Genomic DNA, 24,486 nt, shown 5'->3' with positions numbered 1-24,486 from the left:
TAATGTTTAGAAAATTCACAAACTTTATTAAAAAAAGTAAATGTCTACTCATGACGATACTGGAATAGTGAGCCAAGCTGCCCAATAGCCAAAAGGCAAACTTATGGGCACTGACCGATATTGTTGGGACTCGCATAAGTCTATGTGAGGTGCATAAAAACAACTGAATGATTCACTTGTTATCAAGCACCAAACATGTTAGCTATACACACAAGCACCTAGCACCAGGATAATGAGATAATTACAGCTCTGTTTAATATCTAAAAATGTAAAGTGCCAGTAGTTGATAAAGTAGCATAATTACCACAGCAAACAGTTATCCAACAAACTTGAGCAAAAACACCACACTTAGCTAGTTCATATTTCCTAAGAAACACACCATTAGTCATATTAAGATTAGTGTTCAGTGCTGTTTGTGGTGTTCTCTTAAATGACAATCCACAACTCAACAAAATACCTAGAATGGCAGGGCATAGCTAAAAAAGCTGAAAATCTTACCCCACACTGATTGATAGTGACCGCTAAAATTCCAATTACAGCCCAGTAAGGTCTACGATAGCCTTGATGAATATGGTGTCATCACGGATGTACGAGTTTTTGGAGTCCAGTTTGGAGAGTGGGCAGAAAAGTGGGCAGCCACTGGCAATGTTCATGTCACTGACCGGCCTCTGGAAGGAGGATGAGGAGATGTCGGGCCTGAAGGCATCAATGATGTGTTCTCGGTTGTTCTGGTCCAGTAGCATTAGGGTTACCTTGACGCAAAATCAGATCCGGTCATCAGAATATGTTGACCACAATCCAATCTGTATGAACGTCCAGTTAGCTAATAAGGAGCCGTATAAACTTTTGAGGAACAATAGAGAATTCCAAGCTGACCATGGTGTACTAGGTTAGCCTCACCTTCTGGTTGAAGGGCCACTTGAGGAGAGCATCACTGTGTCCCCTCATCACCACAAAGAACAGAGATAAGTGACTACTTCGGCCTGTCCCATCTCCATTCAGATAGATGCGCAGACACATCTTGTAGCCATACTTACTGGTGTAGAACGCTGAAACGTGTTTGTTTATCAACTTTATGACATGGTCATGAAGACCTAAAGCATAATAAGGAACATAATCATGACGGGGGTGTCTGTGTTACCTGGAGAGAACATGGCCGGGGCCCGTCCAGCCACAGCATCCTGTCTCTTCTTAGTGAAGTCAGAGATCTTCCAGACAAAAATACCATCAAAAGTGGCTGCGGACATCTCCCTTATCTTCCCCTCCATCTCCACAATGGACAGGTCCCTCAAGCCTACCGTCCTCTCCAGCTGACGCACCTGGAACAGATGTTGTTTGCTATAACACAACTGGAAACAGTTTCCCATAGTATATTTCGTGTATGTTGGTGAACGTGTGGCTAAAATGATTTCATATCACTGATGATGAGCGATCACCTTGTTGTTGAGGATCTCGATCTTGTCCTGGTCCAAGCGATGTTGACGATTGTAGGCCTCCATGTTGGTGCAGGAGCGCTCCATCTCTCGGTCGAGGACGCACACGATGTTCTCAAAGGTGCCCACCTTCAGCTCCAACTCCTGGCACCTCCTGCTGAGCTCTGCCACCTTGGTCTTCTCACTGTGGAGCTGTAACTCCAGTGCTGCACCCACAGTGCTAGGCAGCGGAGTAAATGAGGTGCCCAGGGCAGGGGCGCAGGCTCCCTGCACAGGGTTGCCCCCACTCAGCTCACCCAGCTTGGACTCAAGTTCCCTTAGAGACTCGTGCAGCTCATGGAGCTTGTGACTGGCCACCTCTAGGGTCTGAGGCTGCAAGCTCTCCAGACTAATCTTGATGCCCATGATGAAGTGCAAGAGCATGTTCAAGTGTTCGTAAGAACATGCACGTTCGTGGTCGTGGATCTTCTCCTTTTCCATCTTCGGAAAAGGACAAACAACATTCAGTTTTTAAACAAAATGTTTAAAAACATTTAACATTTGGTTACATTATTCAATGTCTCTGTGTAGTAATGTGGATGGCATCTACAGCATGGTTAAGGATAATAATAATGATGATTTTAAAAAGTAACTTACAGACATATCGCAGCCAACAACATGAAATCTGCAAGGTGCTCTGAATTTACTGCAGAACTTAATATGGTCCATGTACTACAAGAAAATTAAGCGATGACTAGTGAACAAGCACCAAATGCTCATAGTTATATGTCAATCCTGTATAATGAATGTTTCAGTCAAGATCATTGTATCATTGCATGCTTGCCTTTTCTCTGGGTATCTTTTTCTTTGCGCAGCCTTCACAAATCATGGGGTACTTTGGACAAATTTCATCATGAGCCTAGAAAACACATCTAAATCAGTCTATATGATATGACAATATCCACTTCATACAAAATATAAAACGATGCACCATAGCTTCCTTTTACCTTTATGTTTTTGAAATGAAAAGGTTCCTTGCAGTACTTGCAGTTGAGAGTCCTCTCTGGACATTCGCGGTCATTGTGGCGCTCCAGTTCATTAGACCTCATGAGCTCTTTACATGAGTGACAGAGGATGATCATGAAGTCACACTTACCCTCATGGTTCAGCTACAGAAGATACAATCACAAATATCGTTCATGAGACATAGTATGGAGGACCAAACCTGCCATATTGAGAAATGAATGAATTAATATATAAATGTCGACATCAATGCATAAATAAAAAGAATACATGCATCAATTAAAACCTAAGTAATGTAATGTATTGATTTATGAGTGAGGAAATATTAAACAATTATAGATAAATAGTTCACTTTACAACCAATATTTATATATTCATTCATTTATTTCTGTATTTATTCATTTATTTCTGTATTTATTCATCCCAATATGTTAATGAGATGTGCCAATCAAATAGGCGGTATTTGACACACCATCACTTTTAACATGTTGTATACGATTATATAAGCGTTATATCCAAGAAAATAAACATATTGCTGTCATGGACGGAATAAAGAGAACAACTGCCAGAGTCTCCAAGAGACTGCAGACCTCTCTCCTCAGGCTCCTCTCATGCAGGTGTTATCGTCCGTGCTGGTCAAAGGATGTATTGTTTAGCATAAATCAATAGTGTTTAACATCATTAGAATTGCATCATTATGTAAGGAGAACATTATCACAAAATATTGTATTATTAAATGATCAAAGTAGTTGGGCCAGACCCACATTTATGCCATAATCAAGAGAGAGAAAAAGAGAGATAATTTCTCATTTTAATTTTGCGGACATTTAGATTAGGTAATTCCTCATTATCCCCAGGAATAGCTATTTGACCATATTCCAGAAAAATCAACCACCATTCAAACTCCAGAAGCGTATCACTCATGTTCGAATCCCATTGCTTAATGGAATATACCAATCGTGAAAGCCACGCCCCAAAACGGCTTTGACCAATCCTATTATAGCTACCGGTCACTACTTGAAGGTCGTTAAGGCGCAAAATTCCATACGGAACATACAAATCCGATAGCAAGTAGGCTACCACAGAAGCCAGTTGTTCAAAAAGTTTAATCTAGATTTTAATGATCTAGATTTTTAAATCCCATTTTTTGCTATGCAGGATCAGGTAATCCATTTTACATTTGTACTGGTTTTTCAAAGCAACATTGGATTGGATCACCATCAAGATACAAACTTTTCAAGATTACCAAATTCGGATTCCCAGTGTTGTAAATGGGACTACATATAACAATGTAGGCCATTGTAATAGGCGAGCCAAGTAAAGAAGACGTTCAATAGCCAGCATGGGGTCACTTAAGTGTTTTAATTTGAAGAGACAGAAAAAGGTCAAATAAAACAATCCAAACAGTCAGAGACATCATTTGACCCACAAACAAATATACATTCTTCACAAATACAATGATAATATTGTACAAAAAACACGTGTTTCAAAATCAGAAATTTGCCCTTTCAGAGTTTGTCTTAAGCAGGAGAGACCAGCTTTTTGAAGCTCTCCTTTTAGCAGGCGGATCTCAAGTCTGGCTTTGGTTTGCAAGTTTGGAAAGTGTGAAATGTTCCTCTGCAAGACAAATCTGTACTTCTGCTCTTTCAGTTTCTCTTTTAAGAAGACTTCTAGGCATCATCATAAATCATATTTGTTTGGTAAAAAACCTTTCCAGCCTATTTTATGACCTTCTGTGCCAATTACTAGTGGCTCCACTGCTGAAAATCCATCCTCTTCATCAATAACAGGGCTGAAATCCAGAATAATTTCAGTTTCCTCTGTATTAGGAAGAACTGGCTTGCTTCCCTCTGGAATGGGCTCACCGTCCACTACAACCCCTTGAATCACATCCCAACCTTGGAGTTTTCACCTCAAATTGTCCAGAATCACATCTGTGTAATCGACTCTTATAAAGGGCTTGTGCCTGTTTGTATGCTTTTTGCTTCAGTATGGTCCTTTGTAGCCCTTGCCTTCAGATTCTTCCATCGAAATCTCACTTGGCCCTCTTCTGGCCAAACCCCGTGGCATTAACATTCTGGGTGATTTGGACCCAAATGTCTTATTTCCCCCTTCCTTGAGTCACCACCTTACCGCGGTGGAGGGGTTTGCGTGTCCTAGTGATCCTGGAAGCTATGTTGTCGGGGGCTTTATGCCCCTGGTAGGGTCACCCAAGGCAAACAGGTTCCAGGTGAAAGACCAGACAAAGCGTGGCTCAAAAAAAAAACAACCATGAAGAAAAACATTGTTTCTCAGTTGCCCCTGCCCGGAAGCGGGTCACTGGGGCCCCCCTCTGGAGCCAGGCCCGGGGCGAGGTGGGCTGGTGGCCGGGCCTTTTCCCATGGGGCCCGGTCGGGCACAGCCCGAAGAGACAACGTGGGACCCTCTTCCAGTGGGCTCACCATCCGCAGGAGGGGTCATGGGGGTCGGGTGCAGTGTGAGACGGGCGGCAGCCGAAGGCGGGGGCCTTGGCGGTCCGATCCTCGGCTGCAGAAGCTAGCTTTAGGGACGTGGAATGTCACCTCGCTGGCGGGAAAGGAGCCTGAGCTGGTGCGCGAGGTGGAGTTTCCGGCTAGATATAGTCGGCCTCGCCTCGACGCACAGCACAGGCTCCGGAACCAGTCTCCTTGAGAGGGGCTGGACTCTTTTTTTCACTCTGGAGTTACCCTTGGTGAGAGGCGTTGAGCTGGGGTGGGAATACTTGTTTCCCCTCGGATCGGCGCCTGTACATTGGGGTTCACCCCGGTGGACGAGAGGGTAGCCTCCCTCCGCTTTCGGGTGGGGAGACGGGTCCTCACTGTCGTTTGTGCTTATGCACCAAACGGCAGCTCAGAGTACCCACCCTTTTTGGAGTCTCTGGGGGGGGGGTGCTGGAAAGCGCTCCTCGCGGGGATTCCCTCGTCCTCCTGGGGGACTTCAATGCTCATGTGGGCAATGACAGTGAGACCTGGAGGGGCGTGATTGGGAGGAACGGCCCCCCCGATCTGAACCCGAGTGGTGTTTTGTTGTTGGACTTCTGTGCTAGACACGGCTTGTCCATAACGAACACCATGTTCAAGCATAAGGGTGTTCATATGTGCACCTGGCACCAGGACACCCGAGGTCTCAGTTCGATGATCGACTTTGTAGTCGTGTCGTCGGACTTGAGGCCGCATGTCTTGGACACTCGGGTGAAGAGAGGGGCGGAGCTGTCAACTGATCACCACCTGGTGGTGAGTTGGCTTCAATGGTGGGGGAAGACGCCGGTCAGGCCTGGCAGGCCCAAACGTAATGTGAGGGTCTGCTGGGAACGGCTGGTGGAACCCTCTGTCAGAAGGAGCTTCAACTCCCACCTCCGGGAGAGCTTCGATCATGTCTCAGGGTGAGCCGGGGACATTGAGTCCGAATGGGCCATGTTCCGGGCCTCTATTGTTGAAGCGGCTGACCGGAGCTGCGGCCGCAAGGCGGTCGGTGCATGTCGCGGCGGTAACCCTCGGACCCGGTGGTGGACTCCGGAGGTGAGGGATGCCGTCAAGTTGAAGGAGGAGGCCTATCGGACTTTATTGGCTGGTAGGACTCCTGAGGCAGCTGATGTGTACCGGCAGGCCAAGCGGTATGCGGCTTTGGCGGTCGCTGAGGCAAAAACCCGGGCATGGGAGGAGTTCGGCGAGGCCATGGAGAATGACTTCCGAACGGCTTCAAAAAGGTTCTGGACCACCATCCGGCGGCTCAGGAGGGGGAAGCAGTGCTCTGTCAACACTGTATACGGTGGGGATGGTGCGCTGCTGACCTCGACAGGGGACGTCCTGGATCGGTGGAAGGAATACTTCGAAGACCTCCTTAATTCCACCAACACGCTTTCCGACGTGGAGGCAGAGTCTGGGGACATCGGGGGGGGCCCTTCTATCTCTGGGGCTGAGGTCACCGAGGTGGTTAAAAAGCTCAGCGGTGGCAGGGCCCCTGGGGTGGATGAGGTCCGCCCGGAGTTCCTTAAGGCTCTGGATGTTGTAGGGCTGTCTTGGTTGACACGACTCTGCAACATCGCGTGGACATCGGGGACAGTGCTTCTGGACTGGCAGACCGGGGTGGTGGTTCCCCTCTTTAAAAAGGGGGACCGGAGGATGTGCTCCAACTTTAGGGGGATTACACTCCTCAGCCTCCTTGGGAAAGTCTATTCAGGGGTCCTGGAGAGGAGGGTCTGTCGGATTGTCGAACCTCGGATTCAGGAGGAGCAATGTGGTTTTCGTCCTGGCCGTGGAACAGTGGACCAGCTCTATACCCTCCGCGGAGTCCTGGAGGGTGCATGGGAGTTCGCCCAACCAGTCTACACATGTTTTGTGGATTTGGAAAAGGCGTTTGACCGTGTCCCTCGGGGGCTCATGTGGGGGGTGCTCCGAGAGTACGGGGTACCGGATTCCCTGATCGGGGCTGTCCGGTCCCTGTACAACCGGTGCCAGAGTTTGGTCCGCATTGCCGGTAGTAAGTCAAACTTGTTTCCGGTGAGGGTTGGACTCCGCCAGGGCTGCCCTATGTCACCGATTCTGTTCATTACCTATATGGACAGAATTTCTAGGCGTAGCCAGGGTGTTGAGGGGGTCCGGTTTGGTGACCTCAGGATTGGGTCGCTGCTTTTTGCAGATGATGTGGTCCTGTTGGCTTCATCGGGCCGCAACCTTCAGCTCTCACTGGAGCGGTTTGCAACCGAATGTGAAGCGGCTGGGATACAAATCAGCACCTCTGAATCTGAGGCCATGGAAATCGACCGGAAAAGGGTGGAGTGCCATCTCCGGGTCGGGAAGGAGATCCTGAACCAAGCGGAGGAGTTCAAGTATCTCAGGGTCTTTTTCACGAGTGAGGGAAGAATGGAGCGCGAGGTCGACAGGCGGATCGGTGCGGCGTCCTTAGTGATGCGGGCTCTGCATCGGTCCGTCGTGGTGAAGAAGGAGCTGAGTCGAAAGGCGAAGCTCTCTATTTACCAGTCGATCTACGTTCTTACCCTCATCTATGGTCACGAACTATGGGTAGTGACCGAAAGAACCAGATCGCGAATACAAGCGGCCGAAATGAGCTTTCTCCGCAGGGTGTCCGGGCTCTCCCTTAGAGATAGGGTGAGAAGCTCGGTCATCCGGGAGGGGCTCAGAGTTGAACCGCTGCTCCTCCGCGTCGAGAGGAGCCAGCTGAGGTGGCTCGGGCATCTGATTAGGATGCCTCCTGGACGCCTCCCTGGTGAGGTGTTCCGGGCATGTCCCACTGGGAAGAGGCCCCGGGGAAGACCCAGGACACGCTGGAGGGACTCTGTCTTTCGGCTGGCCTGGGAACGCCTCCGGGTCCCCCAGGAAGAGCTGGTGGAAGTGGCTGGGGAGAGGGAAGTCTGGGCCTCCCTGCTTAGGTCGCTGCCCCCGCGACCCGATCCCCGGACAAGCGGCAGATGATGGATGGATGGACGTCTTATTTCCTTTTTTTAGTGAGCTCCCCACCGTAGAATTGAAACGTCCTGTTATTGAGGAATAATGGCACCTAACACCCTCCAGCAGTGCGTGGGTTACCGCAACAGTGAAATTTGTTCCTTTTGAGTCCATGATTCTACCTTCGTCAGGATGGGGGGGGGGGGGCAGGGGTGGCCATGGCCCCCCTGAGAAAATTAGCCTATAGAAACCACAGTCTATGATTTAAACATTTCGTCATAGAATTCCACGTATCCCCACACTCTGATCTTGACACCCCTCCCCCCACAATAGGTTGCACTGGGCCAGGTGAGAGTGCAGTCTATAGCCTAATGGTACATAGAACTTCAGGGAGCGTATCGTTGATGAAGGCTAGCCCAGTTGGATGCTGCTAAGTGGAGATACCAAGTTAAAGAAAAAAGTAGGCCAAGTACAAATATTCAATAAACCGTTTTTGGATTTTAAATTACCTATTTACAGTAGGCAACCTATCTTACGTTGGTTAGCTATAGTAGTTAATCGCTGCACGATTAATCGAAATTTAATCACGATCTCGATTTCGGCTTCCCACGATCAAATTCGCGTGATCGAGCGATATTTAAAATGCGTCATTCCGTTCATACAACGCTCCATATCAATTTTTTTTTTTTTGGCAAGGCCAATCTAGCGTTCCGTAAACCAATAGGTGCATTCGACATAGGCTGTGGCTGCATGAAATGACCAGCGAGAGTTGCCGCTTGCTGTCGGGGAGGAGTTATAAACGTCTCCTTAAGTCGGAAAATGTGTCATTTAATGTATTGGGCTATGGTAAACTCTTTCTCCAATCTGCAGGCTGCAGCCGGCTGCGGCGCTGCATGGAGTCGAATACACCTAAAGTCTGATCACGTGCCTCCATGAGCCAGTCAGAGTTGTTCCCTGCACAATACAGCTCAGTTTCTAGATGTAGACGGTTACAGACAAGAGTAACGTGAGGAAATTCTGCAACAGATAGCAGTCAGTCATAAGGCTACTATCTTAACAAAGAAAACAAAAAACTACCTGTGACCTGCCTTCGCTAATCCCTAAAGCCTTATTTTAGATACAGTATGAGTTTAGATAGCTTGCAAATACAGAGGATAGATCGAAGTTGAGTTAGCCAATGTCGTTAGCGATGCTAGCTAACGTTGGTTTGCTAGCTGTATAATATTTAACTGGGTCTTGCAGCGCTGCTTGATTTACTGAAATTATTCTGAAATGTCTACTACTTCTACTAGCCATTAGCCTACTTGAGCGAGGCACAGTTTTCCAATTCCTCTTTCAAGTAATAAGTCCCCGTTCAATTGTTGAGCATTAAATTAGCTGCAAGGTCTGTAGAGATCTTGGGACTAAGCCACTCGAGCGAACACAGATCTGTGTTTTGCAAATGCAGAATTCAGTCAAATAAAATCGGTAAAATAAATGTAATGAGTGGAACATAACATGAAGTAACGTGGAATTTTATTTTGTGTGAGTTTTAAATTGTCCAGTGGGGCAACTACATTTCTCTTCCACTTGCCCTACAAAAAAATCCACTTGTCCCGGACAAGCGAACAAGCCTTAATGTCGAGCCCTATGTATTAGTTTTTTATTGATGGTATATTTTGAGTTTTATTCACATCCATTATGCAGGTACAATGCATTGGTACAATAACATTTGATTAGGTTAAAATCAACAAATAATCGTGATAATTAATCGTGATCTCAATAATGATCAAAATAATCGTGATTATCATTTTGGCCATAATCGTGCAGCCCTAGTAGTTAGTCTAATTAGCTAGTAAAATTTTTTATTTTGGGAGGGCTGTCTTAGCTTGCTAGCTATACAAACGAAAGGTTACTTCAATATAGAGAGTAGCTATTGCTAACTTTGGCAAATCGGGCCGATCACACCGAGAGCGTATTTTTAAAACATTGAACTTAAAACCCCATTGTTTGTAAATTGAGCATTTGACTTGACATGGCTTGAAAATCTTGCTAGCTATGTAAAAATAAAAGGTAATTATATACTAACTTATATATTATATAATTTTAAAGTGTTATATATGTTATATATACGTTTAAGGTGTTAACTAAACAAAACATAACAAATCTCAATTTTGACAGAAAACAGATATTCAATATTTATTTTAATAGCTTATAGGCAAAAATGAGCGGCCACAACATCCAACGGGTTCTTGCAGACTGCCACACATGCGTTTTTTTTTTGTTGGCTTTTACATATACATACCGTTTTTTTGAGGCAGACACTTTTCAAAATTATTGTTAGGCTATGTGTTTTGATTTTGGTGCCCTACCCCAAGATTTTCCCTTGCCCCATCTGGCCACCCCTATGAAAAATGTCTGGGAGCGCGACTCATTTCAAGTCGATCAAACTCATTTTCACAGAGGACCACATCAGCATTACGGTTGCCCTTAAAGGGCCAGTTGTAACTACAATGTAACAATGTTTATGATGTAAAAACATCGTTTTTAGCTATAGCCTTTTTGAACATTCTGTGGTGATTGCAGTCCGCCTTTTAATTCTTGGCCAACCTGCTGTTTTTCTTGGAGGCTAAATTTGGCATATTTATCTCTGTGTTTGGTGTCAAAATGCCACCTTGAAGCACAAACATGTATTTATTTTCCTATCTTTCTTGAAACTGCCTTTCATCCAGATGCAGCCTGCTTTGACTGGTGGTGCATTGAAAATATTTCTTATATTATTATTATTAAAATATTTTGCTTCTATGGAAGCAAATCATAGACAAAATGTTTTGAATTTTAAAAAGGCATTGAATACTTAATATTGAAATATTAACAACACCGACTTCTGCAATTAATATATTTAAATGTAAATTAAATTCAGGTAGCAAAAATTTGAGCCTAAATATAGGCTAGGTAGAGCAATCGAGCCTCAATGCAAGATTTGATCACATCGGAATCACTGAAGCATGGTTGTTTTCCCTGGTAGTCATCATAAACTTTCTCTTCTCTATTGGTCAATTGCTCTACCTATTCGTGGTATCCCACATGTTGCAATCAGATGTTTTTTGCCACAAATTCTTTTGTCTCAAATTTGCAACTCAAAAATTTTAAGTTTGAAATGTTTTGCCTCGAAAGCCACTGGCGAAAAACATTGCAACCTAAATTTCCGAGCATTGAGTTTTTGGATCAGATTTTTTTTACAAAGAAATATATATTTATATGTGAATTCGATGTTGTTTCAATTTAAATATTAAAGGGGTCATTTACTGATTTTATAGGGTCTTTCACACTGTTTGTTAAGGTCTCTGAACAGGGTTTCAGAATCAGAATTTGGTTTAATTCACCAAATGTACACAAACACGGAATTCACTGTGGCCGGAAGGTGCAAACAATAAACATATACAGATCTTCAATCAAAGTATGAAAGTACAGTAGTCTAACTCAGTGGTTTTCAAACTTTTTGTGCCCAAAGCACACCAAAAGGCAAATCAAAATCTCAAGGCACACCTGTATTCATATCTGTGCAGAGCGCCTCTATAACATGTGTTATCACTCTGTAAATGTTTATTTTTATTTGATATGCGCAGCTAGTTCTGGCAGGGCAATCGGGCAGCGCGCGTCAGTCAGTCATCGGGGACGTAAGGCATCTTACTCCACCTTCCTTTACTCCACCCACTACCACACCCATGTTAGCAGCGCATATCCATTGGGCCACTTCCGATAAGGCGTCTTTAAAATACGCGCGGATATGCACACACTCACCCCGGTCGTTGTATGATCAGTGCTGCTGCCACTCTCCACCGTCCCCTTCTCCCCCATGCTGTCTGTATGTCTATCCATCAGGGGGATTATATCTCTATTGCTCCCCGCCTCATATGTCATTTATGTATGTGTTGCATCGAGGAGGCAGGGAGTGCTTCCCTTAGATCATCCACTCCGCCAAAGTTAAATCTACGTGTCCATGTCATGTAACAATAAATGCTCAAATCTAATACGCGATTGTCTTGACTGAACTGATGATATAGGGACAGGTGCAATCACTGAGGGTCCAATTAGAATGAAGAAAAGAAGGGAGACTTGGATATCCAGTAAATTATAACTCTTTGTATTAAATACTTCAATACAAAGAGCTACAAGCTGCCACTCCATCCGAATGTGCCGTAAAGTAAACCAAAAACATTTGTAACGTGCGGAGTGGAGTCATGTGACCAACGTGATTTCCATATATAGTCATTTAAATAGACACTTTGACAGTTTGTAAACTTACAACTAATGTATATTTGAATCAGCATTTAAACATTTTATATTGTACATTTGCTTTTTAACCTTTGCTATTTTTCCTACTTACAAGCTTGTGACAAACATGTGCCAGTTGTTGCGCGCAGATTTTTTAAATTCTTGGTGGTGAGGGCCACTCGCAAATCCTGTTCAATGGAGAGGCATGACCTCCTGTTGCTCTTCATGTAAACTACAGTAGAGAATACCAACTCACACAGGAAGGTAGTGGAGAAAAAGAAGAAGTTGTTCAATCGCGTGGCGGGAGATGGTTGGGTACTCTGATGCAGAAGCCAACCAAAACTGATCCAGTGGGAGCTCACTGAATTTGAGTTTGTGCAGTCCATCCGGAGCTCTGCACATTCCTCTCTTTCCCTCAAAATGAGCTTTTCTGTTGAGGATTCCTGATTGAATGGGGCTCGAATCCAGTCAAAGTCCTCGATGTCGGCCACACGTGGAAAGTAGCGCTCAAACTTTTAATGTCTGAAGGTGTTCAGCAAATAAAGCGCGCTCCCTAGCTGCCTGTGGCGCGGCTGATGCCAGTGGGAACATCTCCATGGAACCCTGTTCCAAAGCCTCCTGCCATAGGATAAGCTTGCCCATAAACCCCTGAATCTTGTCTGTGGACAATAGAATGTTCTCATTCCTGCCCTGAAGCTTGGTGTTTAACTCGTTGAGATGCCCAAATATATCTGCAAGGTAAGCCAGCTTGGCGCACCACCTCTGATCCGCGAGCTTGTCCTTATGAGGGACAGGGTGTTCTTTCGAAAACTCCAAAACCTCTTCTCGCAGCTCATAAAGACGGGACAGGACTTTCCCCCGTGACAGCCAACGTACCTCGGTGTGGATGAGTAGGCTTTGGTGGTCAGCTCCCATCTCAGCGCACAGTTGGGGGAATAGCCAAGACTTTAGTGGCCTTGATTTGATGTAATTCACCACATGCACAGAGCATGGTTTTGGCAATTAATGACTCTCGATGTAAAATACAGTGCTTTGTCACAATATTTGGATTTTGTTCTTTCACCTTGGCAATAAAACCTCTCACTCTCCCCATCATGCATGCCCCACCATTTGTACAAAGACTGACGCACATTTCCCAGGTCAGACTTTTCTCTTTTAAATAGTCATTAGTTACCCTAAATATCTCTTCCCCTGTTGTGTGGCTTTCCATTTCTTTGCAGAATTAAAAAAGTATCTGATTGAATCACCATCAACATATCTGACGTTTGCCAGAAGTTGGGCAGCCCCACTTATGTCAGTTGACTCGTCTACCTGTGAGAAAATGTGCCGCTGACCTGCAGTTTCTCCTCAACCGTTGTTCTATGTCATCTGACATGTCGTCAATCCTTCTTTTGACTGTATTATCTGACGAAGGCACTTTTGATAAGGCATTTGCGGCATCTGGACCCAGCATGACACCTGCAAAAAAATAAGCGGGGAGGATGAGCGTCTCCGCTATTGTGTGTGTTTTTTTCCGCTTTGCAATAAGCTCCGTTATCATATAACTTGCCTCCATAGCCTTATCAGACACTTTTAAACAATAAAAACAAACGGTCTTGCTGCCTCTGGTTCAGATCCCTCGCTCTTTTAAAGAAGGCCAAGTTTCTCTCAACATGAAAGGGATGTTTGGTTCCCAAGTGCCTCTTCTATTTACTTGGCACCATGTTAGCATTAGCCAACTTCTCCCGACAGACGACGCACTCGGGATGGGGGCAGTTGACATCCCCGGTCCAGGTGAAGCCATAAGACAGGTCGCTTTCATGATACTGTCTGCTGACAGTTTTTCTTTTCTTCTCTTTAGATGGTTCTTCTACGCTGACTATCTGTGGTTTACTCCTCACAATAAAGCGATCCATGTTGTTTCTTATAATGAAGTGTGAGCAAAACTAGTTAACCGCAAGCCGTTATTGTTGTTTGACAGGACATTCGGAGGTAACATTCTTTGCGCGTCTGTGTGTTGCGGCTCTCGCTCTCTGCGCGAGAGCGGTTCCAACAAGCCACCAAGTTCATTTACTTGTACGCTGTATATGCCACCACCAAGGCCGATATTTTGTTACAAATCTAACTGGCACTAAGCCATCAATTTTGATAATATTTTGGCAACATTTGAATGGCTGTCACAAAATCCCACGGCACACCTGGCCTTGCCTCACGGCACACCACACACCACCACACTGTTTGGGAACCATTGGTCTAAGTCGTCCTAGGAAATACCAATAAAAAAAATCTACAATTTAAAATGTAAATTATAAAATATATATAAAAATAAGAGTTTGAATATGAATGGGCAATAGTGCAAATAAGTTGGCTTGTGCGTGGTGCAAAAGGTGTTGGATGGACTAATAATAGATTATAGTTAAATGTCAGTGGGAGTCCTTGGCATTGTTGAAGAGGCCAGTAGGGGATGGAAAGAAAATGTTCTTGTGGCGTGAGGTTTTGGTCCTGATGGACCGCAGCCTTCTGCCGGAAGGGAGTAGCCGAAACAAAGTTTCCAGGGTGGGAGGAGTTGGACAAAATCTTCCTCACTTGCCTCAGGGTCCTCGAGGTGTGCAGGTCCTCAAGGGTAGGAAGATTGCAGCCAATCACCTTCTCAGCAGCGCGCATGATACGCTGCAGTCTGCTCTTGTCCTTGGCAGTGGCAGCAGCGTACCAGATGGTGATGGAGGAGGTGAGGATGGACTCAATGATGGCTGTGTAAAAGTGCACCATCATTGTCTTTGGCAGGTTGAATTTCTTCAGCTGCCGTAGGAAGTACATTCTCTATTGTACTTTCTTGGTAAGGGAACTGATGTTCAGTTCCCACTTGAGGTCCTGGGAGAGGATAGTGCCAAGGAAGCGGAAGGACTCAGTCCTTGACAGTGTTGACTGGGGAGCCACACAGGGGTGATGGGGGTGAGTGGGGCTGTGTTCTTTCTTTAGTCCACAACCATCTCCACTGTCTTAAGAGCATTGAGCTCTAAGTTGTTTTGGCTGCACCAGGTTACCAGGTTGTCAGCTTCCCACCTGTAATCAGACTTGTAATCAGACCCAATGAAGATGGTGATCTCCGCAAACTTCAAGAGTTTGACGGATGGATGACTGGAGGTGCAGCTGTTGGTGTACAGGGAGAAGAGCAGTGGGGAAAGGACGCAGCCCTGAGGAGATTCGGTGCTGATGCACCGGGAGTGAGAGACGCGTGTTCCCAGTTTAACGCACTGCTTCCTGTCAGACAGGAAGTCTGTGATCCACCTGCAGGTGGAGTCGGGCACGTTCAGCTGGGAGAGCTTGTCCTGAAGCAGGGCGGGGATGATGGTGTTGAAGGTAGAGCTGAAGTCCACAAACAGGATCCTGGCGTAGGATGCTGGTTGAAGTGGAGGGCCATGTTAACCACAAACTTCTTGGCTCTGTAGGAAAACTGCTGGGGGTCCAGAAGGGGTTCTGTGATGGATTTGAGGTGAGCCAGCACCAGCCACTCAAAAGACTTCATTACAACAGAGGTCAGGGCGACGGGTCTGTAGTCCTTATGTCCTGTTGACCTTGGCTTTTTGGGCACAGGGATAATGGTGGAGGACTTGAGACAGGCTGGCACACAGCATGTCTCCAAGGAGGTGTTGAAGATGGTGGTGAACACCGGAGACAGCTGGTCAGTCCAGTGCTTGAGGGTGGCTGGAGAGACAGAGTCTGGCCTAGCTGTTTGCAGTGATTCTGTCTCTTGAAAAGTCTGTTGACTTCTCTCTCCTGAATGGAAAGAGTTGTCCTCCTTGAATCTGTCTCTATCCCCACTCCTAAACGCTGGCTCCTTCACCAACCTCAACCTTCTGAGATTTTCAAAGAACCAGGGCTTGTCGTTGTTGAAGTTCACCCTGGTGCGTGTTGGAATACAGCAGTCCTCACATAAGCTGATGTACGATGTCACAGTATCTGAGTTCATCCAGTATTGGTGGCAGTCGTGAACATAACCCAGTCAGTCCAAGCATGCCCGCAGATCCTCCATAGCCTCAGTGGTTCACTGTTTTGATGTCCTCACAGCAGGTTTACAGAGCTTTAGTTTCTGCCTGGACGCAGGAATCAGGTGGACCATGGCATGATAAGAGTGTCCCAGGGATCTAGTTTTCCCTTCTCTGGTAGGGCATTTGATGAATTGTCTGTATTTGGGTAGTTTGTGGCTGAGATTACTTTTGTTAATGTCGCCGAGTACGCTAACCAAAGAATCCGGATTTGCTCGCTTCATACTCAAGTGCAAGTACAGTCCTACCAGAATGAGGGACGCAAACTCTCATCCAGATCAGGGGAAGAGTGTTGCAGAATCACTGTCACATCTACACACCAGCCACTGTTAATGTAAAAAGAAATACCACCTCCTTTTGTTTTGCCGGAGAGTGCTGATCAGCTCTCAGGAGTTGAAAGCCTGGCAGTTGTAACGCAGTGTCCGGGATCAAATCACACAGCCATGTCTCCCACAGCCATTTGAAGCACAAAACCGAAGATGAAAGAAAGTCTCTGTTTTCACCATCAGGAGCTGAAGTTTGTCCATTTTGTTGCACAGTGAACGTACGTTGGAGAGGAAAAAACTTGTATCACTTGAATCACTGTTTGGATACCACTTCTTTTATCCCCCCAAACTTGGCAGAACACTGAATTAACAGACAAAACAAGATGCACCGGTCAGCAGCCATCAGCGGCGCCATCTTGGATCAAGAGTGTAACATTGGTTGGGCTGAAAATGGCCCATGTGCTGTTCTATGCGCCTTAATGCCCCCTGTGAAATAGCCCTGGAATAAAACAAGGTTTTGTCTTTTATGGTATACTCATAAATATATAGATGAGCTGCGTGCTGATTGGTTGGTTTACAACGAGCGAAGCTACGGATCAAAGACACAACACAGCCAACAGCACTCACTGAAACATCGAAGGTGGAGACTTGAAATAAAAACTTACAAATAAATCTATTGTGTCTGCACAACGCTGTTTTCAATTGTTTGCTTAGATATCATTTGAAATGATAACGTTAGTTGTTTCCACTTCTGTTGTTGAAGCAAACAGGATCAACTTAGGTGGGTAACGTTACAGCTTAGCAAACAAACTATTGTGATTTAACTCCGCTTCAGTTAGCTATATTGCAGAAACATGCATCTAGCTTGGCTGAGTATTCTAACTAAGGTCGAGAGCGATACCAACTTGGGTTGAATGCCCAAGGACCATGGCTGACAAAGGCGCATGGGGTACGTTTGCAGAACTGGTTGCATTGGAGTGCTGTCACTCAAACCATGCTCGCCTACACCCACAGTTAAACTTGAACTTTGCGTTAAACACTGATGTGTATATACAAAGCTTTCTAGAGGCGGGATGTTGTCACTTTGCCATAACATAATCGAAATGCATTGTGAGAAATGTAGTTTAGGTCAATGCACGCTGTACACCATTAAAGCTCCACATAAAATGATGTGGCGGGCCTTGAGTTTGACACGTGACCTAGAGTTCATAGGCCTTGGCGTTGATTGTTTTAATTGATTACAACCTAAGCTCATCAGCATTTGATGTTTAATGTGTTTGAAAGGACCAATTACACAGCCATCTTATTCAGCATTGACATGGCAAGTATTTAAGGTTTTCTCTTATACTTAAGGATTCCCTTAAAGTTAGTTAAAGTTCTTCACACCACAATAGAATGTCTTGTTAACTACCCAACCAAAAACAGACAAGTATGTTAAATTAGTCTTTAGATTGTGGAAAAAATCATCCGTCTTCTCTGCTTGATACTAGGGGGGCATGTCGCATGAAGGAGCTGAAGCTCTGGCCCCTCAAGTTTTTTGAATTTAGCAACAACTAGCTAAATCAATTGCAGATATCAGAACAGACCTACCTGCAGTCTCTGAGTGTTTTATGTCTTAATTACTTTGTACTTTGCATCGTACCAGCAGAGTAACAGAATGCAGATTATATAAACCGTCTGTGATCTGACGTAGATAGGTGGCTGTGACGTAGATAGGTTGGGTTTTGCCTCGCCTGTCGTGTATCTACAATGAAGATATTATACTCCGAAACAGGTTATTTGATATTTTCCACTTTTACTGCTAACGCAGTAAAATGAACTGAGCTCATTACACAATGTACCGTCAGTATGTAAAAAGAAAGGAGAGAAGAAGAAGAGAGCACTCAAGGATTACGCACAAGCATTAATACAGTTCTGTCTATCCAATCAACATGCTAGGTCAGATGTCATGGAATACACATCAATACAAAATAAAACAATAATTATTCCTGTGTGTATCCATGCACTACACTCCTCCCCTGAAATCTGAACCTAATACAATTACAGTATCATATTTTCTTTTCACAAATCTAATCTATCAGACGGCTTCACATTCTGGGGCCTCTGATTTTTGAATACTCTCTGAACTTAGAACAGTAGAAACTATATCACCAGAACTTTGTTGCTCAACTCTCTCAAGGGATTCTGGATCATTTACAGGAATTGCAACACATGTATGATGAGACACATTTGGTACCACACCCACATCACTTACATCCCCATTAGATTAATCTGATACATTTCTCATCTCCATATCAGTAGTGATCATTGGTGGCCAAGCCGCGAAGCGGCTTCTCACCATTCTCACTATTGCTTTTCAACTTCTCAGTTCTTCTGCTGTTTTTTGGCCTTTAACTAGTCCTGCATACTTTCACCGATTCCTACAATTTTTGTATCAACGTTCAGCTCCTTCACGGGATGTTGGCTATGACTTTTGGTATTTCTCACTTTTATACTTTTTAAGACATTAAGGTTTTTGTGCAAATTATTATCCCATTAAAAGTAATGGTAAATCCTTTCAAATCATTAAAAAGCGTCCTCCTCTTTCAAACGTAACTACTTCAGCATACTTTCAGCAAGAGACTCCATTCAACCTTTAAAATGTTCACAAGTCATTCAGCTATACCCAAATGATTCAGCTTTTTCAAATATGTTTAGCCAATTTTGAATTGTGACAGTTTAATACATGAAAAATGTAGCTCCTTCTTGATTTTTATGATTGAGCAGCCAGCAGAGTGGCTTTTTTTCAGATATTCAATTAAATTGTCAAACAAATTCCTCTGACGTTCATATAGTCTAACTTACAGAAACAAGTTATACCTTAAAATGTAGGAAAACTTGTCCTCTTTCAGGCAATGTAACTACGAAGGAGCTCACATTTACAGATTTTCAGCTTTGAGCCTTGAAGTGGGAGCAGCCTTTCAAATTCTCCTACTAACTTCAATGGAGAGGTGAGTAAACTTCGTCAGAGAAGGCCGAAAGGAAGACGATTTTAAAACTGCCGGTAGAGTCGTATTTCTGACCGCACAGACCCAGATAGCACACATACGTCGGCCCGACGTCGTATGGACATCATTTGCACATTGGCGACACGTCGCCGAGACGTCGGCAATTGATCAAAACCACCAGACGATGTCTGGACGATGAATCAAAACTGTACCAACCGGCCGATATTTCCTCTTAACTCTACAATTATTTATTTAGTTCGGATCTCTCAGACAGCAAATAGCCTATTTCACTATCTATCTGAAATGTCACTTAGCTAATGAACGTACAATGGGCAATTATAGCAGTAGATACTTGATTCAACCTGGATTTACTGTGTGTGGGTAATGAAGAGACACAATTCAAATTAACAATCTTTTATTATCCGACTGGAAGTTGATGTCATCAACCTCTTAAAAGAACTCCAACACAGAAAAGAGAGATCAACGGAACAGAGAAACATAAATATACAGCTTTTCCTAAAGTTCTGCGTCTTCCATTGGTCTCCCCCGCCCTCTGACTGTCTTCACTACCATGGTTACAGTAGCTAACTGCCGAAATTTGAAGAAAAAAAATCCGACATATTACTGTTAAACCAGAATGTATTAGCCTTTGTGTATGTAGGCCTAAGTTACTTATTACAATACAACACTTTGACATAACATGTATATGTATGTTTATTTTGTTCTAGTTAGTAGCTAAATTTTTGTAAAATGTCTGAGCAGTGTCGAACTAGCCGACCCGGTTGGGGTCCCTTTGCGCTAGCTCTGTAGCATAACGTTCACTCACAGTAACTTTACACATTGTTGTAGGCATAGGCTACTTATCGCAAAACGTTTTGATAGTTTTCTACTTTCATTTACTTACCTAAAAACGACTGCTCCTTCTTTGAGAAGATAAATGACGGTTTAAAAAGTGAACGCCTCTGACTCGCGAGTCTCTGGCTCTAGATAGGCCAAACAATACATCACGGAATTAGCATAATGGAACATTCTTCCTGAAACAGTCAGTGATGAGCCAACGTATCTGCGACGTTTGAAATAGAGCACTAGAGAGATTAGAAGAAATCCGACCATTTGCCAACCATTTGCGATGCTTATCCGACGTTATGAATAGAACACAACGTTTGTATGTGTGCTATCTGGGGACATATAAACGACATCTCTGGTTTCGGCAGAGTCTTGGGTCTTGGAAAATATCCTAATTTTTTGGATTGGACGTATAGTTTTGCGTCAAGGTTTGAGGTGTGGATTCCAGCTAAATTTGTTATTCTCTCTGCCCAGCTCGTTAGCGATCACAGCTGCGCCATCACCGTGGAAACCAAACAGACACGCACCATGAAAGCAAAATTGGGTGACGTTTTGGAAACTGCCAAAAGAGTTGTATTTCTGACCGCACAGACACATAAAGGATATCAATGGCTTCGGCAGAGTCTTGGGTCTCAGAAAATATCCTTATTTTTTGGATTGGACGTACAGTTTTGCGTCTAGGTTAACTTGTTAGAGGTGTGGATTCTAGTTACATTTCTCAATCGAGCTTGCGCGATGGTTCTCCATATCTAAAAACGGTTCGACTTTTTTCCACAATCGACCAAATTGGCCAAACAAGGTATGTACATTGAGCTTAAAGTGTACATAATCTAGCTAGATAATTTTTATTTTAGCAAGTTTCACAGAAATCTGCAAAAATCGAGGCTCGACTGTCATAGCTGACCGTCACGAACAGCCAAACCAGGGCTGGGGTAAGTGTTTGCTGCAGCTGGCGTTAATCTTACGAACAAACGCTTCATAACTGGAAAGTTTTTACTTTTAATTGACGATATTGAACACAGGTTATAAATGTTGCCAGTCAGTTGCCAATGACCCAGCTGACAAAATGACGTCCCCAGGACATCCCCTGAACGTCCCCGAATGTTATCAGGACATCGCAAGGGAAAGTCCCCATGACGTCCCCGGGACTTTCAGGGGACCCTACAAAAAAACGTCACGTCATGTCCATGTAACTTCCTCATAACATTTAGGGGACATTCAGGGGACGTTTGTCTGCGACGTCATGGGGACGTTCCCTTGCAACATCCTGATAACTTTCGCATACCAAATGCAAAATCAATTTCTCAACCTTAATTTATAGTCACATTTATGCATTTAATGGATATTTTTGTATACAAAGTATAAAATGCATATTAGCCTATAGTGCAAAACTAAACTGAATGTGTTCAATTAAACTCAACAAGGTAATTTAACTTTATTTTTAAAAATCAACTTTAAGTATAACAGGCTGCTGCTAAGTATTGTGTATTGTAACTTATTATGTGTATGCTTGTAGAAGAAAAAACACAATTTACAGTATAAACAAACAGTTTATTCAAATGCATTTTAAAAGCCTGAATTACTTTTCTTATATTTTAATTGTGTCAACCCCTTCTCATCCTCTCCCTACTCCTCCTCGTCCTCCACCAGTTCATCCGGAATCAACACCTGCAACATGAATTAGCTACAGTTAGACAGCAGTTCAAATGCAAAGAACATTAAGTGGAAGTGTATTTTATCCATATACTCCTGGAGTTATTTTTAGGACCGTAACAAGTGAAACGGAAAGTTTCCCTGACCTTCAGTATCCAGATATGTATAACCATCTAGCTAGTGCTAATCAACTTTCCTTCATACTCATCGTGAAAATTTGTCCGACGTAGCAACGTAGCATATCATTATGCTACTTTTCTTGCAAAACGTCTTGGTTTATTGTAGCTTTAGTCTAGAGATAACTGTCCAAAAGTAGCTTGCTACTCTACAATAGAGCTAACGCTACTTGACTTGCTAGAGCTGTAGCCTTCACCTGTCCAAGTAGCTTCGGCTGTTTTGTATTTTCTGTATCCTTAAAGAGACGACACCACTAGTGTGTAGGCATCGGATTTCAAGCTAGCAGTTAGCTAATGTTATCGAGAACATTGTTAACTACTGTACAAATTAAGATGATACTGTACAACATCTCAATTTAACCGACTTAGAAAACTAGTGCCAACTCAAATTGGCTAGAAATTAATATACATTCATCTTCGATATGGCTATTTCACGTTGGATAAACATACAAATACATAGATAGTAGAGCTAAAGTTTGTATTAAAACATATTTACCTCAAATTTTGTCCTTCGGGTGGCCCACCTTCACAAGAGTGCGCTAAATTACTAGCCAACTACACAACAAACACTATTAAAAACACAAAAAGAAAGAACTAAACTATCAACACTAAAACTTAAGTTGAAGATATATTTACACGAATTGATTATCAAACGGTATTATAGCTATAAATGAAGGATGCGGGATCAAAAAGTTTTGCTGTCTCTCAACAACTTCTTCACTCAACAACAAAGCTCACGTCACGAGCGGTGACATCTGTGAGAGATGTGCTGTAATAGGCTAGTATGGAACATTTCTAGAGACACAGCTGGTGCTTGGATAGGCTGGATCCAGCTTAGATGTTTTTTTTCAGTACATCCCCAAATTATTTATGACTATAATGTATAACTTCGCTCAAATGCAAGTTATTGGTACCATACAGAAACAATTGACTTAATACTGTACAGTTTCCAGAGTGACAGTAGGCTATAGCTCGAGCAATTCACATCACAGAATGACACACAAACGAAAATATCAGTTCGGAATTTAGATGGTTACGTTATGACCAACGAATGACGGTCTGGAACCCCCCGAAAGTTTTAAACATAATGTCATATCATCATGTCAACCAACTGAATGTCCCTGGATTTTTTTAACATAACGTCGTATGAAATATTTGCGTGTCGAATTTCATAAAACTGAAATATTTTGCTGTTGAATATATAATATCTGAATTATTTGTAGGCCAAATTTAGTAAAACTGAATTATTTTGATCCAAAAATACAAATTTCTAAAATTCAGATTGCAGGAATTCAGATTGTTGAAATTCAGATTTCTGGAATTCAGATTCTTGAAATTCAGATTGCTGAAATTCAGATTCTTGAAATTCAGATTTCGGAAATTCAGATTGCGGAAATTCAGATTGCGGAAATTCAGATTCATATTTTGTCTGAACTAGGCCAAAGGTGAAACAGCTTGCCTTTACAGGGAAAAGTAGACGATTTCAGAACGACCGAATATAGACATTCTCTGACCGAATTTTACCCCAGAACAAAAGCCAAGAGTTACTCGTTGGAAGAAGAGTATGGAGCAAGTGCTTATGAAACTTGTAAAAACTTGTGTCTTCTCCTCTGCCAAAATCGGCATTTACTGTTACCAAGTGAGTCAAGATAGAGTCAGAGGGCGGCTGAGACCAATGGAAGACGCGGAACAACTGGCAAAGCTATTGCCTATATATTTATGTTCCGTTGTTCTCTTTTCTGTGTTGGAGTTCTTTTAAGAGCTTGATGGCATCAACATCCAGCCTGATATAAAATCATGAACTTCAATTGTGTCTCTTAATTATAATACCCACACAGAAAATCCAGGTTGAATCAAGTCACGCTAGCTAGCTACTGTATTACTAATAGCCCATTTTGGATGGTCAAGCATATTTTTCATTGTCTCCTTATTCCTATCAAAGTCAATGTTCAGCCTATGGGCTATGTTCATTTCCTAAGTGACATTTCAGATTGGTTATGGATAGTGAAATATTTGCTGTCTGAGAGATCGGACATAGTATTTAACAGCATAGATATAAGGAGTTATCTATGGTTAACAGGATATATCTGTAGTGCGGCCGGGTGTGATTGGATTCATTGTCCACACGTCGTCTGGAAGTCAGTTTCGATCAAATGCCAACGATCTCCATACTAGATCTTCCCGACGTATCTTCTACACATCGGGACGTATGTGTGCTATCCCAGATACTTATGTGTGATCTGGGTATTCAGATTCAGATTCCCCCTCCTTGAGTCACCACCTTACCGCGGTGGAGGGGTTTGCGTGTCCTAGTGATCCTGGAAGCTATGTTGTCGGGGGCTTTATGCCCCTGGTAGGGTCTCCCAAGGCAAACAGGTTCCAGGTGAAAGACCAGACAAAGCGTGGCTCAAAAAACCA

At 43.6% G+C, this 24,486-nt stretch overlaps 1 protein-coding gene across 3 annotated transcripts in view; it reads right to left on the bottom strand.

Moving 5' to 3' along the window:
* The window catches only part of LOC146232677 (TNF receptor-associated factor 2-like), a 44,785-nt gene continuing 20,299 nt past the window's right edge, over nt 1-24,486 (bottom strand). The window contains exons 1-8 of one of the 3 annotated variants that reach the window (XM_084690102.1): nt 2,420-3,096; nt 2,257-2,331; nt 2,070-2,144; nt 1,437-1,913; nt 1,142-1,319; nt 1,038-1,049; nt 901-943; nt 619-752 (exon numbers count right to left, since the gene is read on the bottom strand). In XM_084690102.1, coding sequence (XP_084546228.1) covers nt 749-752; nt 901-943; nt 1,038-1,049; nt 1,142-1,319; nt 1,437-1,913; nt 2,070-2,144; nt 2,257-2,331; nt 2,420-2,554 — 999 coding nt within the window. In that variant the 5' untranslated portion in view covers nt 2,555-3,096 and the 3' untranslated portion in view covers nt 619-748. Of the gene's footprint in view, nt 753-900; nt 1,050-1,141; nt 1,320-1,436; nt 1,914-2,069; nt 2,145-2,256; nt 2,332-2,419; nt 3,097-24,486 lie in introns of those variants that run through there. The other 2 variants (XM_084690101.1, XM_084690099.1) reach the window with 2 other exon arrangements.

The sequence above is a fragment of the Hypomesus nipponensis genome, chromosome 24 (assembly GCF_054491055.1).
Source record: "Hypomesus nipponensis isolate SF chromosome 24, ASM5449105v1, whole genome shotgun sequence".
Lineage (NCBI taxonomy): Eukaryota > Metazoa > Chordata > Actinopteri > Osmeriformes > Osmeridae > Hypomesus > Hypomesus nipponensis.
The sequence above is the reverse complement of the archived record's forward strand: the minus strand, read 5'-3'. Positions and strand labels throughout refer to the sequence as shown.